The sequence below is a fragment of the Peromyscus californicus genome, unplaced genomic scaffold, assembly GCF_007827085.1.
Source record: "Peromyscus californicus insignis strain IS unplaced genomic scaffold, ASM782708v3 Scaffold_19__1_contigs__length_69161282, whole genome shotgun sequence".
In the NCBI taxonomy this organism is placed as follows: Eukaryota; Metazoa; Chordata; class Mammalia; order Rodentia; family Cricetidae; genus Peromyscus; species Peromyscus californicus.
The window spans coordinates 57,641,784-57,656,070 of NW_026294491.1; the positions used below are offsets into that span (position 1 = coordinate 57,641,784).

The 14,287-nt window shown below is 37.3% G+C and overlaps 1 protein-coding gene across 1 annotated transcript in view; it reads right to left on the reverse strand.

The window, feature by feature from the left end:
• Cd2ap (CD2 associated protein) overlaps positions 1–14,287 on the reverse strand; it is a 91,173-nt gene that overhangs the window by 27,462 nt on the left and 49,424 nt on the right. The window contains exons 6-11 of the mRNA XM_052745382.1: positions 11,879–12,066; positions 8,093–8,171; positions 7,622–7,716; positions 5,746–5,850; positions 3,184–3,220; positions 1,748–1,810 (exon numbers count right to left, since the gene is read on the reverse strand). Of these exons, the coding sequence (XP_052601342.1) occupies positions 1,748–1,810; positions 3,184–3,220; positions 5,746–5,850; positions 7,622–7,716; positions 8,093–8,171; positions 11,879–12,066 (567 nt within the window). The remainder of the gene's footprint in view (positions 1–1,747; positions 1,811–3,183; positions 3,221–5,745; positions 5,851–7,621; positions 7,717–8,092; positions 8,172–11,878; positions 12,067–14,287) is intronic.

Consider the following 14,287-nt stretch of genomic DNA (forward strand, 5'->3'; position numbering starts at 1 on the left):
AAAAATGGCCGTACACTTCAAATAATGGGAAATGCAAAAGTACAGAAACAGGTGAGGAAAAAATGACAGCCAAAGGTTAGGATGGAAGGAAATCTGAGATAGAGCAGATGTTCAGGACAATGAAATTATTCTGATGGCAGAACGGCAGATACATGTCACTACGCATTTGTCCACCCAACAGAATGTTCAACACACAGTAAACTCAACTGTATGAACTCTTAAGATAATGGCATGTCAATTATAATTATAACCACCAGTCATAACCAATACATTACTCCAATGCAGAACGTTTCTAGTGGAGGAAAATGTGCAAGAGCACTTATATTTTTGGTTTAGTTGTCCTTTCATTCCTCTCACTATTTCTGAGTATGTGTGTGCATGATAGGGAGTTGCACATGCCACAGCACACGTGTGGAGGTCATAGACAGCCTTGATGTGGGTTCCAGAAATCAAAATCAGATCACAAGGTTTGTGCAACAATGTACTTTTACCTACTGAGTCAATCCTGCTAGCCTTGGTCAACTTTCTGTGACTCGAAAATTCTGTGCTAGAAAGACAAGAAGGAAGGAAAGACAGATAGATGACCCTGAATATGCTATGAAGTACAAGCCAGACAAGGCGCTAAAGTGGTAGGAATCAGTTAAAAAGACACAATAATTCAGGCAAGAGACAAAGATAGGCTAAACTCTTAACATTGGCCATAGAAATAAAAGCATCCTGAAGCAAAATTCAAGTTTGTGCCCAATCTATTAGAGACAGACATCATAGAACTTTTTGTACAGGAAAAGTCTTATGTAGTGATATATTGTGTACCCTAATACACTTGCCTTAGGATCAGAGGACAGAGCCAGTCACTAGATTAGACATAGAGGTCAGGCAGTGGTGGCATGTGCCTTTAATCCTAGCACTTGAGACCTCATGCCTTTGCTTGGAAACACACACGCCTTTCCTAATCCCAGGAAGTAATATGGCAGGGCAGAGAAAAGTATATAAGGCATGAGGAAACAGAAACTCACTCTCTTTAGGCTGAGGATTTCACAGAGGTAAGAACTAGTGGCTGGCTGTTCTGCTTCTCTGATCTTTCAACTTTCACCCTGATATCTGGCTCTGGGTTTTTTATTAAAAGACCATCTAAGATTCAAACAACAGTCTTAATTTACAAAATTAAAAATTTTCTGACAAAATACATGGTATCTAGGAAAAACTTGCCAAGTTCACATATAATGAGATTAAAGAATACCTAGTAATCTTCATAGTTAAATTCTAAAAACTTTTTAAAGTTTATTTTCATTCAGTACCTAGTTTTTTGTACATAATATGAAATAATTAAATACTACATCTTACTGAAGGATTCATTTACTTTTTTAATGAATATAAATTATCAGTATGATGAAAGATCTAATTTCGTATCAGTTTGACACAATATTCATTCCTAGAAAACTCTTTTTTTTTTTTTTTTTTTTTTTTTTTTTTTTTTTGGTTTTTCGAGACAGGGTTTCTCTGTATAGCTTTGCGCCTGTCCTGGAACTCACTTGGTAGCCCAGGCTGGCCTCGAACTCACAGAGATCCGCCGGCCTCTGCCTCCCGAGTGCTGGGATTAAAGGCGTGCGCCACCACCGCCCGGCCTCCTAGAAAACTCTTAACATTGTAAAGTAAGTAGTACATAAATGATCTATCGTGGTGGTCATGTTTCTTTAAGAGACAATCAAAGAAAGGACTTGTTGGGTAAGGGAGGAATCAGACTCACCTTTTTCTTCAGACTTTAGAGGAAAAACTTTCTTCTCTGCAGCTAACAGATCAGGCTTTGGAGCTAGGAGGTGGAGAAGAAAGTGAACACTAACTTTTAAAAACAATATACAAGAAGAGAACAAAAAGATAGTAATTTCTGGTACTCAAATGAAACACCAGAATTCAAATTAATTTCTTCATCTGTACTTGGATTAACAGCCTTAATGTTCCTTGATTTGGCATGTTTAACTTATGAATGCTTCTATACCCATAAGATTACATTTTATTTCAGCTGCAAAGCCATACAACAAGGATAGCATGACCGTAACACACCTGAAATTGCAGCACTCAGGAGGTAGAGGCAGATCATTTGTTTGAGTCTAACATGAGCTATCTAGTTATAGCTCAGGGTTCACCTTCAGCAACATAGTAAGATCCCATCTCAAGAGACCAAAATCAAACAAGATCCCAAAACAAAAGAAGTGTACAAAACTTCCAAACTGTATTCAGGTATCTAGGAATATTTTGTATAAAGAAGCATTTGTTCAAAATAAATAGAAATAAAAAAAAAATAGACTGTGGAGCCAGGTGTCATGGCACACACCTTTAATCCCAACATTGGGGAGGCAAAGGCAGGCAGATCTCTCTGAGTTAAGTCAGCCAGGTCTACATAATGAGTTCCAGACTAGCCAGAGCTACATACTGAAACCCTGTCTCAAATAGACAGACAGACAGAGGATGGATGAATGAATAAATATTGATTGATTGATTGATTGATTGATTAAACAAAGTAGAGTAGGTGAGGGACTGATGACTCAGCACTTAAGAGAACTGGCTGTTCCCCAGAAGACCCAGGGCTCAATTCTCGCATCACTGTGGCAGCTCTTAAAACCATCTTTAACTCGGGGCCTAGGGTGGATCTGGTACCCTCTTCTGGCATCTGGAGGCACTGCATGCACTTGGTGCACAGACATGAATGCAGGCAAAACAACCATATACATAATATTTTAAAAAACATTTTTAAGTAGTATATTTTAGTCAATCATAAAACAGGTTTAAACTTGATTAGTTGTAGTAATTCAATATTCCCATTACTGAAGTATCCAAATTATTTCTAGGATCCTTATTTTATTTTGGAGACAGGGTCTAACTATACAGGCAGGCTGGCCTTGAATTTACAATCCTAAAAGTGCTGAGATTCCAGATGTTTACTACCATGCTTGAATAGGATCCTTATTTTATATCATTTATACTTTTAAAAAATGATGAATAATGCATGTAAACATTTAATTTTTCATAGATCTATAATATCTTAATATTCATTTTAATTGGTTTTGCTAACAATAAAATTCAATGGTTTACATTAAACTAAACATTATTTTGTAACTTAAAAATATGAAAAGTAACAAACTAAACAATGCTTTTTTTTTTTTTATTTTTTTTTTTTTTACAAACCTGGACCCTTTACAGGAGGAGGTGGTTTCTTTGGTTTCTGAGTGGGGAGAAAAAGTTAAAATTGATTAGCTATTTAAAGTTAAAATAAAATAATCTAACTTATATTGTTTCTCATCTCATTCTTGCCTAGAATACTAAAATACTAAGAACCTAAAAACTCTAGGAAAGGTCACTGAAAAAGATATTATTACATCCAAACAGATTCCTGGAGCAAAAGTCAGTCAGATACTTAAAACAAAAACAACAACAACAAAAAAAATCAATTAATTGGGTAAAGCGAAAGAATCTTAGTGAGCAAAGTGTTTTCATCCTCATCAAATTAGTTCTAGATTTCTGAACGTCAATTTGTCCCTTCTTCACAGCTCAGGGGTACAGGAATAGAGGGAAGGGAAGGCCTTGTGCCCACGGGTTCACTAGTGGCAGGACTGCATGGAGGTACAAAGCACCTTCTACGTGAATTCATGGCTGCTCTACCAGAGGGACTCATGCCTGCTAATAAAAACCTGGTCAAAAGCACACAGAGTAAGAGGTCCTAGGTCCCGGGGACGGACGGATGGACGGACGGACGGACACACACACACACACACACACACACACACACACGCACGCACGCACGCACACACACACACACACGACTACGACTACTACTACTACTACTACTACTACTACTACTACTACTACTACTACTACTACTGATGTTTTCTATGTGGACATGATATGGACATGACCACCTTTTAAATGTTTTAAGTTATACTCATAGATTAGTGCTGCTCTCTGCCTTAATCAGAGCAGCTTCTGCTTTCAAGCTACAGATAATGCAGAGACTTGTAGCAGGATAAAGTGCTAAGAATAAACTACTTTTCAGCACTCAGCGCTAAGTTGTCCATGTGTATCATCCCCACCAAGACTCAGAAACATCACAGAAGTGGGTGAAGAAAGAAAGAACATAAGAGACAAGAAGGGGGAAGGAGTTCTGTGAAGAGCTGGCTTTTGGATATGACATGGTATTGCATCCATGATCTCACAGCAGCAGTGGCTATTTGCCTAAGACTCGGCCCATCAGCATTGCATCCGTCATGCCCTGAGGAGAGCTCAGAAGGCTCCTCTCCCCCAGAAATGCTAGAGGCAGTAATGGCTCCTGGGTATGAGGTGTCATTCCTCTGAGGTGGAGCCACAGATAATTTGCCCTTGCTCAAGGCTCAAGTAAATAAACCTCTATCCACAGTCAACTCTAATTAAATACAGTTGATTACAAACAAAACTGAAAATAAAAGGGCTTGCTGGGGGCTGGAGAGATGGTTCAGAGGTTAGGAGCACTGTCTGCTCTTCCCGAGGTCCTGAGTTCAATTCCCAGCAACCACATGGTGGCTCACAACCATCTGTAATGAGATCTAGTGCCCTCTTCTGGCCTGCAATCATACAGGCTGTATACATAATAAATAAATAAATCTTTAAAAAAAGGGGGGGGGCTTGTTGGGAAGAAAAAGGATTTGGTGAGAAGGGGGATGTGATAAAAGAGGATGAGAGAAGGGGAATATGATTAATGTACATTACATGTACAAAACTGTGAATAAGAAAAAAAACCTTAAAAGTACATATGAGAAATTAAAAAAAAGAGTGAACGATAAACCTAGTTTTCATTCTTAAGTCTAAAGAACTCAGATACAGTTAAAAGCAAAGGCCTTCTTTCCCCTCAATTTCTAAGCATTCATTCACTTTTAAGACTTAATTTAGTGTGTAAAAAGTTAACATTTTTAATTGGCTGCTCCAAATTAAGAAGAACTAGTAAGTAATATAAACAGCCTAAGCTTCTATAAAGTAATCGCCAATAATTAACTTGATCAAAGACTACAAAGATTAGCATGCTCTGCATGGGCTTGAACTGAAGATTTATACAGCCTATTTTGCTGCATACACCTAACTGCTTTGCCTTCTAATTTGTAAGCTCAGGTAATCCTGCATATGGAGAAAGTATCAAGGCATGAAAAGGCAAAAAAAGTGTCTAGTAGTATCTGAGAATTAATATAGAAGTATTACATGTATAAGGAAGCAAGCACTCGGCTTCACAATACCATAAAATAAACTAACACTTTTCATTAACATTAAATTTCATTCAGAAAATTAAGAATCTATCCAACTTATATAAAGCCAGTTCTTTTCTTTGTAATCAGAAAAGGTAAAGAAGTCATAGTTCGCTTTCAGTATACACAGTCAATATCAAGAATAAAATATAAGACTGAAATAAAATAATGTTTCACGGCAAATCAAATTTTACTTAGATGTACAATTTTATGAAACTATGAAATGTACTCAGTAGCAATGTAAAAAACACTTGCAAACATTAAAGTATTATCATCATTAAGAAGCAAGCAGCCGGGCAGTGGTGGCGCACGCCTTTAATCCCAGCACTCGGGAGGCAGAGCCAGGCGGATCTCTGTGAGTTCGAGGCCAGCCTGGGCTACCAAGTGAGTCCCAGGAAAGGCGCAAAGCTACACAGAGAAACCCTGTCTCGAAAAACCAAAAAAAAAAAAAAAAAAAAAGAAGAAGCAAGCAGACTCTTACCGGAAAGTCTTTATCTAGCTCACTTATCTGAACAGCAAAGTTATCTGGAAACACTCCTTCTTTGCCATTAAGCTCCCCCTTCCACCAGCCTACTTCTCCAGTCTCCTGAAATGCAAACCAAATAGTTACACTAATGGAAGCCTCACATTTTCTTTTCTTTTTGGGGGGGGGGGGTGAGGGGCTTACCAGGTAGCACAGGTTGCCTCAAACTCACCATCCTCCTGCCCCCACCTCTGCAGGCACGAGCTAGTAGTTATCATTAAATGAGGGGAAAGTTTACAATGAGCTAGGATGACTTCACTATCTTTAAAGGGCATCGACTAGGGTGGGCAACCTCAACAAATAGTAAAGTTTTCCTAGAAAAAAAAAATACTCCCTGCACACTACTTTTAGCAGCAGTCAGAAAACTGGGTTTAATACCTAGGTGTAGTGCTACATACCCTTAAATCCCTGACACTCATAGACCTGTGAGTTTGAGGCCAACCTGGTCTACATGGCAAGTTCCATGCTAGCCAGAGTGAGACCCTGCCAAAAAAAAAAAAAAAAAAAAACCCCAAACAAATAAAAAAGCACAGAACAAACAACAACAAAAACTGGGTTTAATGTTTTAAAATAAACCAATTTTAGTGTAATCTGTAAGTTAAAATGTTCTCATGGGAACAGGGGACGTAGAGAAGAGAAAAATACAACAGGTAGGAAGAAACAGGGAAAAAAATAGAATTCCTAAACTCTTACTATCCTAACATTTTATATGCATATACTAAAAAATCACTTCTCTAGCAGCTTCAGAAATTAGCACTTTGAATGAGCACCTGCATGAAGTACTAAGTTTGACTAGTCTACACTCTGTGAACACTGAAATTACATAGGGGGTAACATTAAATAAGGACTGTAGCTGCTCTATCTATCACATGGGTAGCTAATGAGATGCTGGATCTACTCATTTCTTTAATCCTTTTGCTATCTTTTTCTTATATTCATAATACGTACACAATAAAATATATTTCTAAAAAAATCAGGTAACTTAAAACAGTAAGATGAACTTCAAATCAAAATACTCCACAAGGCTATAGGACAAGCAAATATTTATTATTCTCTCATAAGTAATTATTATTATTCTAACAGACCTAAAACTCAGGAGATTTTGGGTTTGTTTGTTTGCCTTAGAATTTATTCTACTTGATACAATTCTTTCTTTCTTTACACTAGGTGTCCCCAGGTTGGTGAGATGGCTCAGCAGGCAGAGGTGCCTGCCATCAAGCCTTTTATAACCTGAGTTCACACCCAGCGACCCACAGGGTGGAAGGAGAAAACAACCCCTACAAGTTGTTCTCAGACCATTTCCCACAGCAAGACGAGTCTCATGACCTTTTACTTACTAAGAACATTTAGGTTGTCCAAATCTTGGAGTTAACAAAGAAATAAAAATAAGCAATGTAATCACTGGTCATTTCTCTCATTTTTTTTCTTTTTAAGAATTATTTAAGAGCTTGAGTATTTTGTCTACATGTATGAATATGCACCACATGCATGTCTGATGCCTGCAGAAGTCAAAAGAGGGTGTATGATCCCCTGGAACTAAAGTTACAATGACTCTAAGAAACCACGTGGGTGCTGGGAACTGAACACAGGTCCTCTGCTCTTAACTGTTAAGCCATCTCTCCAGTCCCCATCACTGGTTTTTAGTATATCAATTACAAGCAATACAGACAATAAAAACTTTAAAAAGAAATCACTTGAAGAGCTTGTATTCATGTTCCCAGAACCCCCCAAAAAAGATAAAGTCCAAGACCATGTGAAGCTAATATCCTATAGGCAATACAAGAATTTTGAAAGATATTTCTATGAATGATGATTCACAAAAAAAATACCTTACCTTACTTATCAAATGGATTATCTCCCCGTCTTTAAAAGTAAGTTCATCTTCATTGGTTCCTTCATAGGCAAATAATGTTTTACAATATTCCTTAGCTGAAGTAAAGAATATAAACAATGTGACTTATACAAATTGATTAATACAGCAGATATTTATTAAATCTCTATGTAAAGCAATATACTCACTAAGCTATTAAAGGTTGAACTAATAATTTTAAAACTTATACTCAATGTTAAGAAAAAAATTTCCCTATCACTCAAATATTATTCAGTGTCTGATATGTACAAAACATAGTTTTAACTTAAGAGAGATTCTGAAATGAACACAGCACGCCAGAATTCTCAACCTCATTTGCTTTTATCCAGTAGGATTTAATATTGTGGGAATTAGTACAGTATGAAAGTCTCTCGAATGAGTTAACAATGTAAAAGCATATTTACACTAGAGTAGTTTACTTTAGAAAGAACTCACCTTTAATCTTGCCATCAGTGTCTGGTTTTGTCACCTCCACATTCGGGGTTCTGGATCCCAGTGACTGCAGGATTAAGGGCTAGAAGAGAAAAGGACAGTATCAACTAGCTTGAGTTAAAATAAAAATATGTTTTCTTAAATTTTGCTTTTCAGGCTAGGGAGATGGCTCAGTGGTTAACGGCACTTGCTGCTCTTCCAGAGGACCCAGGTTCAATTCCCAGAACCCACACGGTGGCTCACAACCATCTGTAACTCCAGTCCCAAGGAATCCAAGCCCCTTTCTGGCCTCTGAAGGTACTATGCACACATTTAGTACAGCTATACATGCAGGCAAAACATCCACACACACAAAAATAAATAAGTCTAAAAGTTTTTTAAGATTTTACTTTAATTTAAATATGTATGTATATATATAGATATAATATATATATATGGCATATGTATGGGAATGTTCACATGAATTCAGTTGCCCATAGAGGACAAAAGATAGTGTTGATCCCTGGAGCTGGAGTCACAGGTGGCTGGAGTCACCTGACAAGGATATTGGGAACTGAACTCTGGTCCTCTACAAGACCAATATGCATTCTTAACTGCTGGGTCGTGTCTCCAGCCCAAGAACAATACCATTAAACCAAGTTTTCCTTTATACTTTCCCAGCCCTCCCTAATGGTCCTTATAGTCAGGTTAGTAAGATAACTAAAAAATCAGCAATAAAAAAATTAATAATCTCAAAATTTCCTCAAATGATAGCTACTAATTTTTTTTCTTACATGTACAGGTGTTTTGCCTGCATGTATATCTGTGCACTGAGTGTATATAGTGTCCATGGAGGCCAGAAGAGGGCAGTAGATCCCGTGAGACTGGAGTTACAGAGGGTTCTGTGTCACTATGTGGATGCTAGGAATCAAACCCAGATCCTCTGGAAGAGCAGACAGTGCTCTTAGCCACTAAGCCATCTCTCTAGTCCCAATAGCCACTAATTTTTAAAACTACCTAAAAATAATATACTCTGGTATCCACATTATGATTTAATAATAGAACTTCTAAAATAAATAAAAGTAATAATCACTTTATATATATTGAAACTTAATCCTTACAACTTTCTGCAGCAAGTAGCGATTTATCGTTCTTCCTTTTTACATTAGGAAGCAGTTAATCCATCAAAGCAGTGATTTCAGTCCTGGAGCCCACGTCTCAACCTATAAAAATGGACTCTTAACAACACTAAACCTTAAAATTAGAGGGAATTTTAAAATTAATTTTATGTATTTTAATTTCTTACATGTATATACTATATTTTTGAGTTTCATGTATGAGTACTACATCTACATTACAACCCTGAAGTAGAGGGAATTTTAAAAACTTTGTACTTCATTACTATTGGAATGAAAATGTTTAGATACTGTTACAACTATTCCATAGTCTGCTTAGACATTTCTCCATAGAGTATGGTAGGTCTACCTTTAACTACCTTTAACAAGTGTTTCCTTGAGTCCTCTACCCAAATAGTTAAATGGTTAAAAAATTGAATACACTGATAACTAACCTATCATTATGTTTTTGTGTCTTCCGAAATACTCACTTTAATTTCTGCCAGTTCTAACCATACCTTTCAATATGGTATCACCTAAAACACACCAAGTGCTCCCTACTTTACATCATTAATTGTGACTGACAGGATGCTAATGTAATGTCATTAATCAAATAAGTTAGTACAATCACACACTTTTAGAACTTAAAGGGACCCATGTTCATTTAGTCCAATATCCCTCACAGAGCAAAAAGCTGTAAAACACCTCTCTCTCTCTCTCTCTCTCTCTCTCTCTCTCTCTCTCTCTCTCTCTCTCTCTCTCTCTCTCCCCTTAAGACAGCATTTCACTATGGAGCCCTAGGGGGCCTGGAAATTGAGATGTACACCAGACAGGCCTCTCTCTAACTCACAGAGATTCACCTGCCTCTGCCTCGAGTGCTAGATTTAAAGATACATGTCATCACACTAGACTAGACTTTAAAATCATAATGTCAAGAGTCTCAGAGATCAGAAAGGGAAGGGCAGGAAGCAGAGGTGCTCTTTCCTGAATCTAACTCACAATTAAATAGGAAAATAAGTAGCAACCTGGCAGAGGAGAAGACTACTAAAAACTACCATCTTGGGAGAAATAACAATGCATTTCACCAACCAAATGAGATGTAGCTGAATTGGATAAATAATAAAATATCTTAAACCTTTAAGAGATAAGGAGATATAAATGAGAATTATAGGCCCTGGAGAGATGGCACAGCAGATAAGAGAACTTACTGCTCTTAAAGAAGACCCAGGTTTGGTCCCCAGCACCCACTCAACAGCTCAATCAAGCACATGAAACTCCAGTTTCAGAGGCTCCAGCTCCCTCTTCTGATATTCTCGGGTTCATGTGTGCACATGTTACACACATATACACATATGCACGCACGCGCACACACATACACATAAAATAAAACTTTTTTTAAGAAAAGATAATAACTATAGGGATAAAGTTCATTTCTTCTGAAGCAATTACTCAGTATCTCCAAAATACACACACTGGGAACAAAAATTTCCAAAGAAAAGCTCAAGACTGCAATTATTTCCCCTCAAAAAAAATCTGAAGGCTTAGTTTGTAGCTTTTCATTAGATCTTATAAATTATGGATTGTTCACTTGACTTCATTTGAAAATGCTAGTAAAATGCTAATAAAATTATCTAAACACTCAAAAGTGAGGTTAGTAAATTTAGCTACTGTTGAGAATCTAGAGAAAAGTTAAGTGGCACTTAGGTATTTAGTATTTCATTTTCAAATCACTTTAATAGTTCATTTTTAGTTATCTATTAAATTAAAAGAAAAATAACAAATCTTTAGCTGTAAACGACAAAAAGAAAATATCTCCCTTTTATATTTACATTGTTATAAGTACAAGACCCTAAGGTTGCCAGTAAGAAAAGTCTATCTTGGATTTACCAATTAATAAGCCCCTAAGTTTGTAACACTGAAATATAATTATTACCATTACAAATTACAAGAGACATTTCCCATAAACCTCTTTTTTTTCCTTTCTTTCTTTTTCTTTTTTTTTTTTTTTCTGGAGCTGAGAACTGAACCCAGGGCCTTGTACTTACTAGGCAAGCGCTCTACCACTGAGCTAAATCGCCAACCCCTCCCATAAACTTCTTATGCCTAAGTCTCTATGACCCCCAAAAGGAAATTAACAGACTTCCAAATTTTATAACTTAAAAAAAATGCTTAGTGATGAGGGGTAAGATACCAGGGAGATCTTGAGGTCCAGGCTAGCCTGGGTTACATAAGGAATCCTTATCTCAAAAAAGCATATAAACAAACAGAAAGCCAATATTCTTACCCCTAAAGTGCGAAATGAAACAACGAATAAAATTAACCTGTTAAATTCATTATTACTACCTGTGATGGTTAGCTATGATCACCACTTCGATGATTAGTTTTTGTCAACCTGACACAAACTAGCATCACCCAAGAGGGAAGCTCAACTGAGGAATTGCTTCCATCAGCCTGGCCTGTGGCTCATGTCTGTGAGGCATCTTCTTGATTGCTGACTGATGTGAGAAGGACCAGTCCAGCTGAGCAAGCCAGTAAGCAGCATTACTCCATGGTTCCTGCCTCTACTCCTGCTTGAGTCCTGCTCTGATTTCCCTCAATGATGGACTGAGTGGGACTTGGGAGCCAAATAAACTTTCCTCCCTCCAAGTCAGTTTTGCTCAGTATGTACCACAATAACCGAGAATCAGTACACTACCTTTTCTGGTTTCTTCTCTTCTGTTTCACTACTGGATGTTCTTGTCCTAAGTTTCACAGAGCCTTCTTTAAAAATATCTCCAAATCCAATCCCTCTAATTTTCTTTGGCTGTGTAACTGATCCAGGAGCAGTTTCACTCGCATTTCCCGGAGATAGTAAAGGTGAGGTAGAGCCAGTCAAGGCTATTTCTAAAAGAAGAATTTTGTTTATGAAGAATGACACCCAAAATTACAGAAATCTTTACATCACTTTCTACAATATCTGTATCATATACTTAAAAAAAAAAAAAAAAAGAACAAAGATAGTAAGATAAACAGCATGGTGCTCAAACATCCTAGAGTAAGATGTACTTTACATTGGTGGTGGTTGTTGTGTTGAATAAAACAGTAACTATTCTAATTATAATTTTATGACAAAGAAATTCAGGAAACTGGGGGCTGGAGACATGATGGCTCAGCAGTTAAGAGCACTAACTGCTTTTCCAGAGGACCCGGGTTCAATTCCCAGCACCCACATGGCAGCTCAAAACTGTCTGTAACTCCAGTTCTAGGACATCTTACACCCTCACATCAATGCACATGAAATAAAGTTAAATAATAATAATAAAAAAAAAGGGAATTCAGGAAACTAACACAAAAGATTCTTAGCAAGATGCTACAGCTTAGATATGGTTTGTCTCCTAAAGGTTCATGTGCTTGTTAATGGTACAGAAAGGTGATGAAACATCTAAGAGATGGGACCCACTAGGAGATGGCTGATTCATCACCACCTGGGGCACGAGTGTTAGGATTTGCAGGCATAGGTTAGTTCATGAAAGAGCATTTTGCTATAAAGAAGCTTCACAGTAGTATTTCTTTTCCTGAAGGACCCTTTGATATTAATATAGCCATCCTAGATATAGTATATCTTACACAGAATACCAAGTTCTATCTTTCTTGTAACCTGTTTTGAGGCTCTGATAGTATACTTACCTTGTCCTTTCAATTTTCAGACCATTTATTAATACAAATGTTTTTATTTTTATTCCTTTTCTCTCTCTTTCTCATCTTGTTTTGTCCCATTGTTTATTAGCATCTCCTTTTAACAGCCCATTAAATACCCCTCTGCTGCAGTTTGAATGTACACTTATAGTCATTGAAAATATATATAGATATGTATACATATATACATATCTATATCTATATCACTATTTACCCTAAAATCTGTCCCTTTTTTCATTAAATTTGTACAACAAAAGCTACTTTATGTGTACCTCCACACAGTGACATATAAAAAAAAAAAAATTTTTTAGCTGGGCGGTGGTGGCGCACGCCTTTAATCCCAGCACTCGGGAGGCAGAGCCAGGCGGATCTCTGTGAGTTCGAGGCCAGCCTGGGCTACCAAGTGAGTTCCAGGAGAGGCGCAAAGCTACACAGAGAAACCCTGTCTCGAAAAACCAAAAAAAAAAAAAAATTTAAATCCAAATGTGATTCTTTGTTTGAAAAATTAACCAAGAAATCATGGATTATACTGGGTACTGAGGAAAAGTAACACAAAAGAGACACCTGATGAAAATACAGCATTCGATAAAACAATTCAATCTACCATTAATCTTACAACAGCAGTCTAAAAGCTTTTCAAGATGGCCCCACACTTTGTGTTTGTGTCTATTCGTGTGAAGGAATGGAGGGAAGGAGGGAGAGAGAGGAAGAGACATTATCTTGATTATCTTTATGTGGATAGGCCCATATTCCCTAACAGGGCTCTAACTCAACATCTCAAAGTAAATTCACCATCTCTCCCAACTTAAACCTATCTCCAGAGACAGTTATCTGCATCAACCCAAGGACTACCTGGCAATCTCTGACCACTCTGCTTCAGTCACTCTGCACCCCATCGTAACTAGATCCTCTATGATACAGAACCTACATAGCACTCCCGTTCTTCCCATGTCTCTCCACCACCACAGCATTCTTCTAGTTTAGACGATTACTCTCTCTACCTAAATCACCAAAATACTCTCAGCCGGTGCTGCCAACCCATTCTTCTTCTATGCACTCTGCAACCAAAACAAGCCAGCTTACAAAGACAGTTTTGATCACTTCACTCCCTTCAAGCCTTCTTTTAGTGTTTTTGATGCCTCAAGCCTGACAGTTTCTCAACCCTTAACACCACCTTCAACTATATAATCCAAAATCACTCTGAACTGAACACCTTTCAGGATCTTGAAAAACCTATGGTTTTTCTTCACTCTTCAAATTTGCTGAGGCACTGTCTATTTATTTATTTGGAGACTTCTGCAAAAGGTTTTTTCCCTCTCTTACATAAATCTATAGTACTCTGAAGTTTCTTGTGACAAATACTTTTCACATCAAATTACATTAACTTTGACTTATTTAATAAATAGTCTTTTATTTTGAATGGAACAAA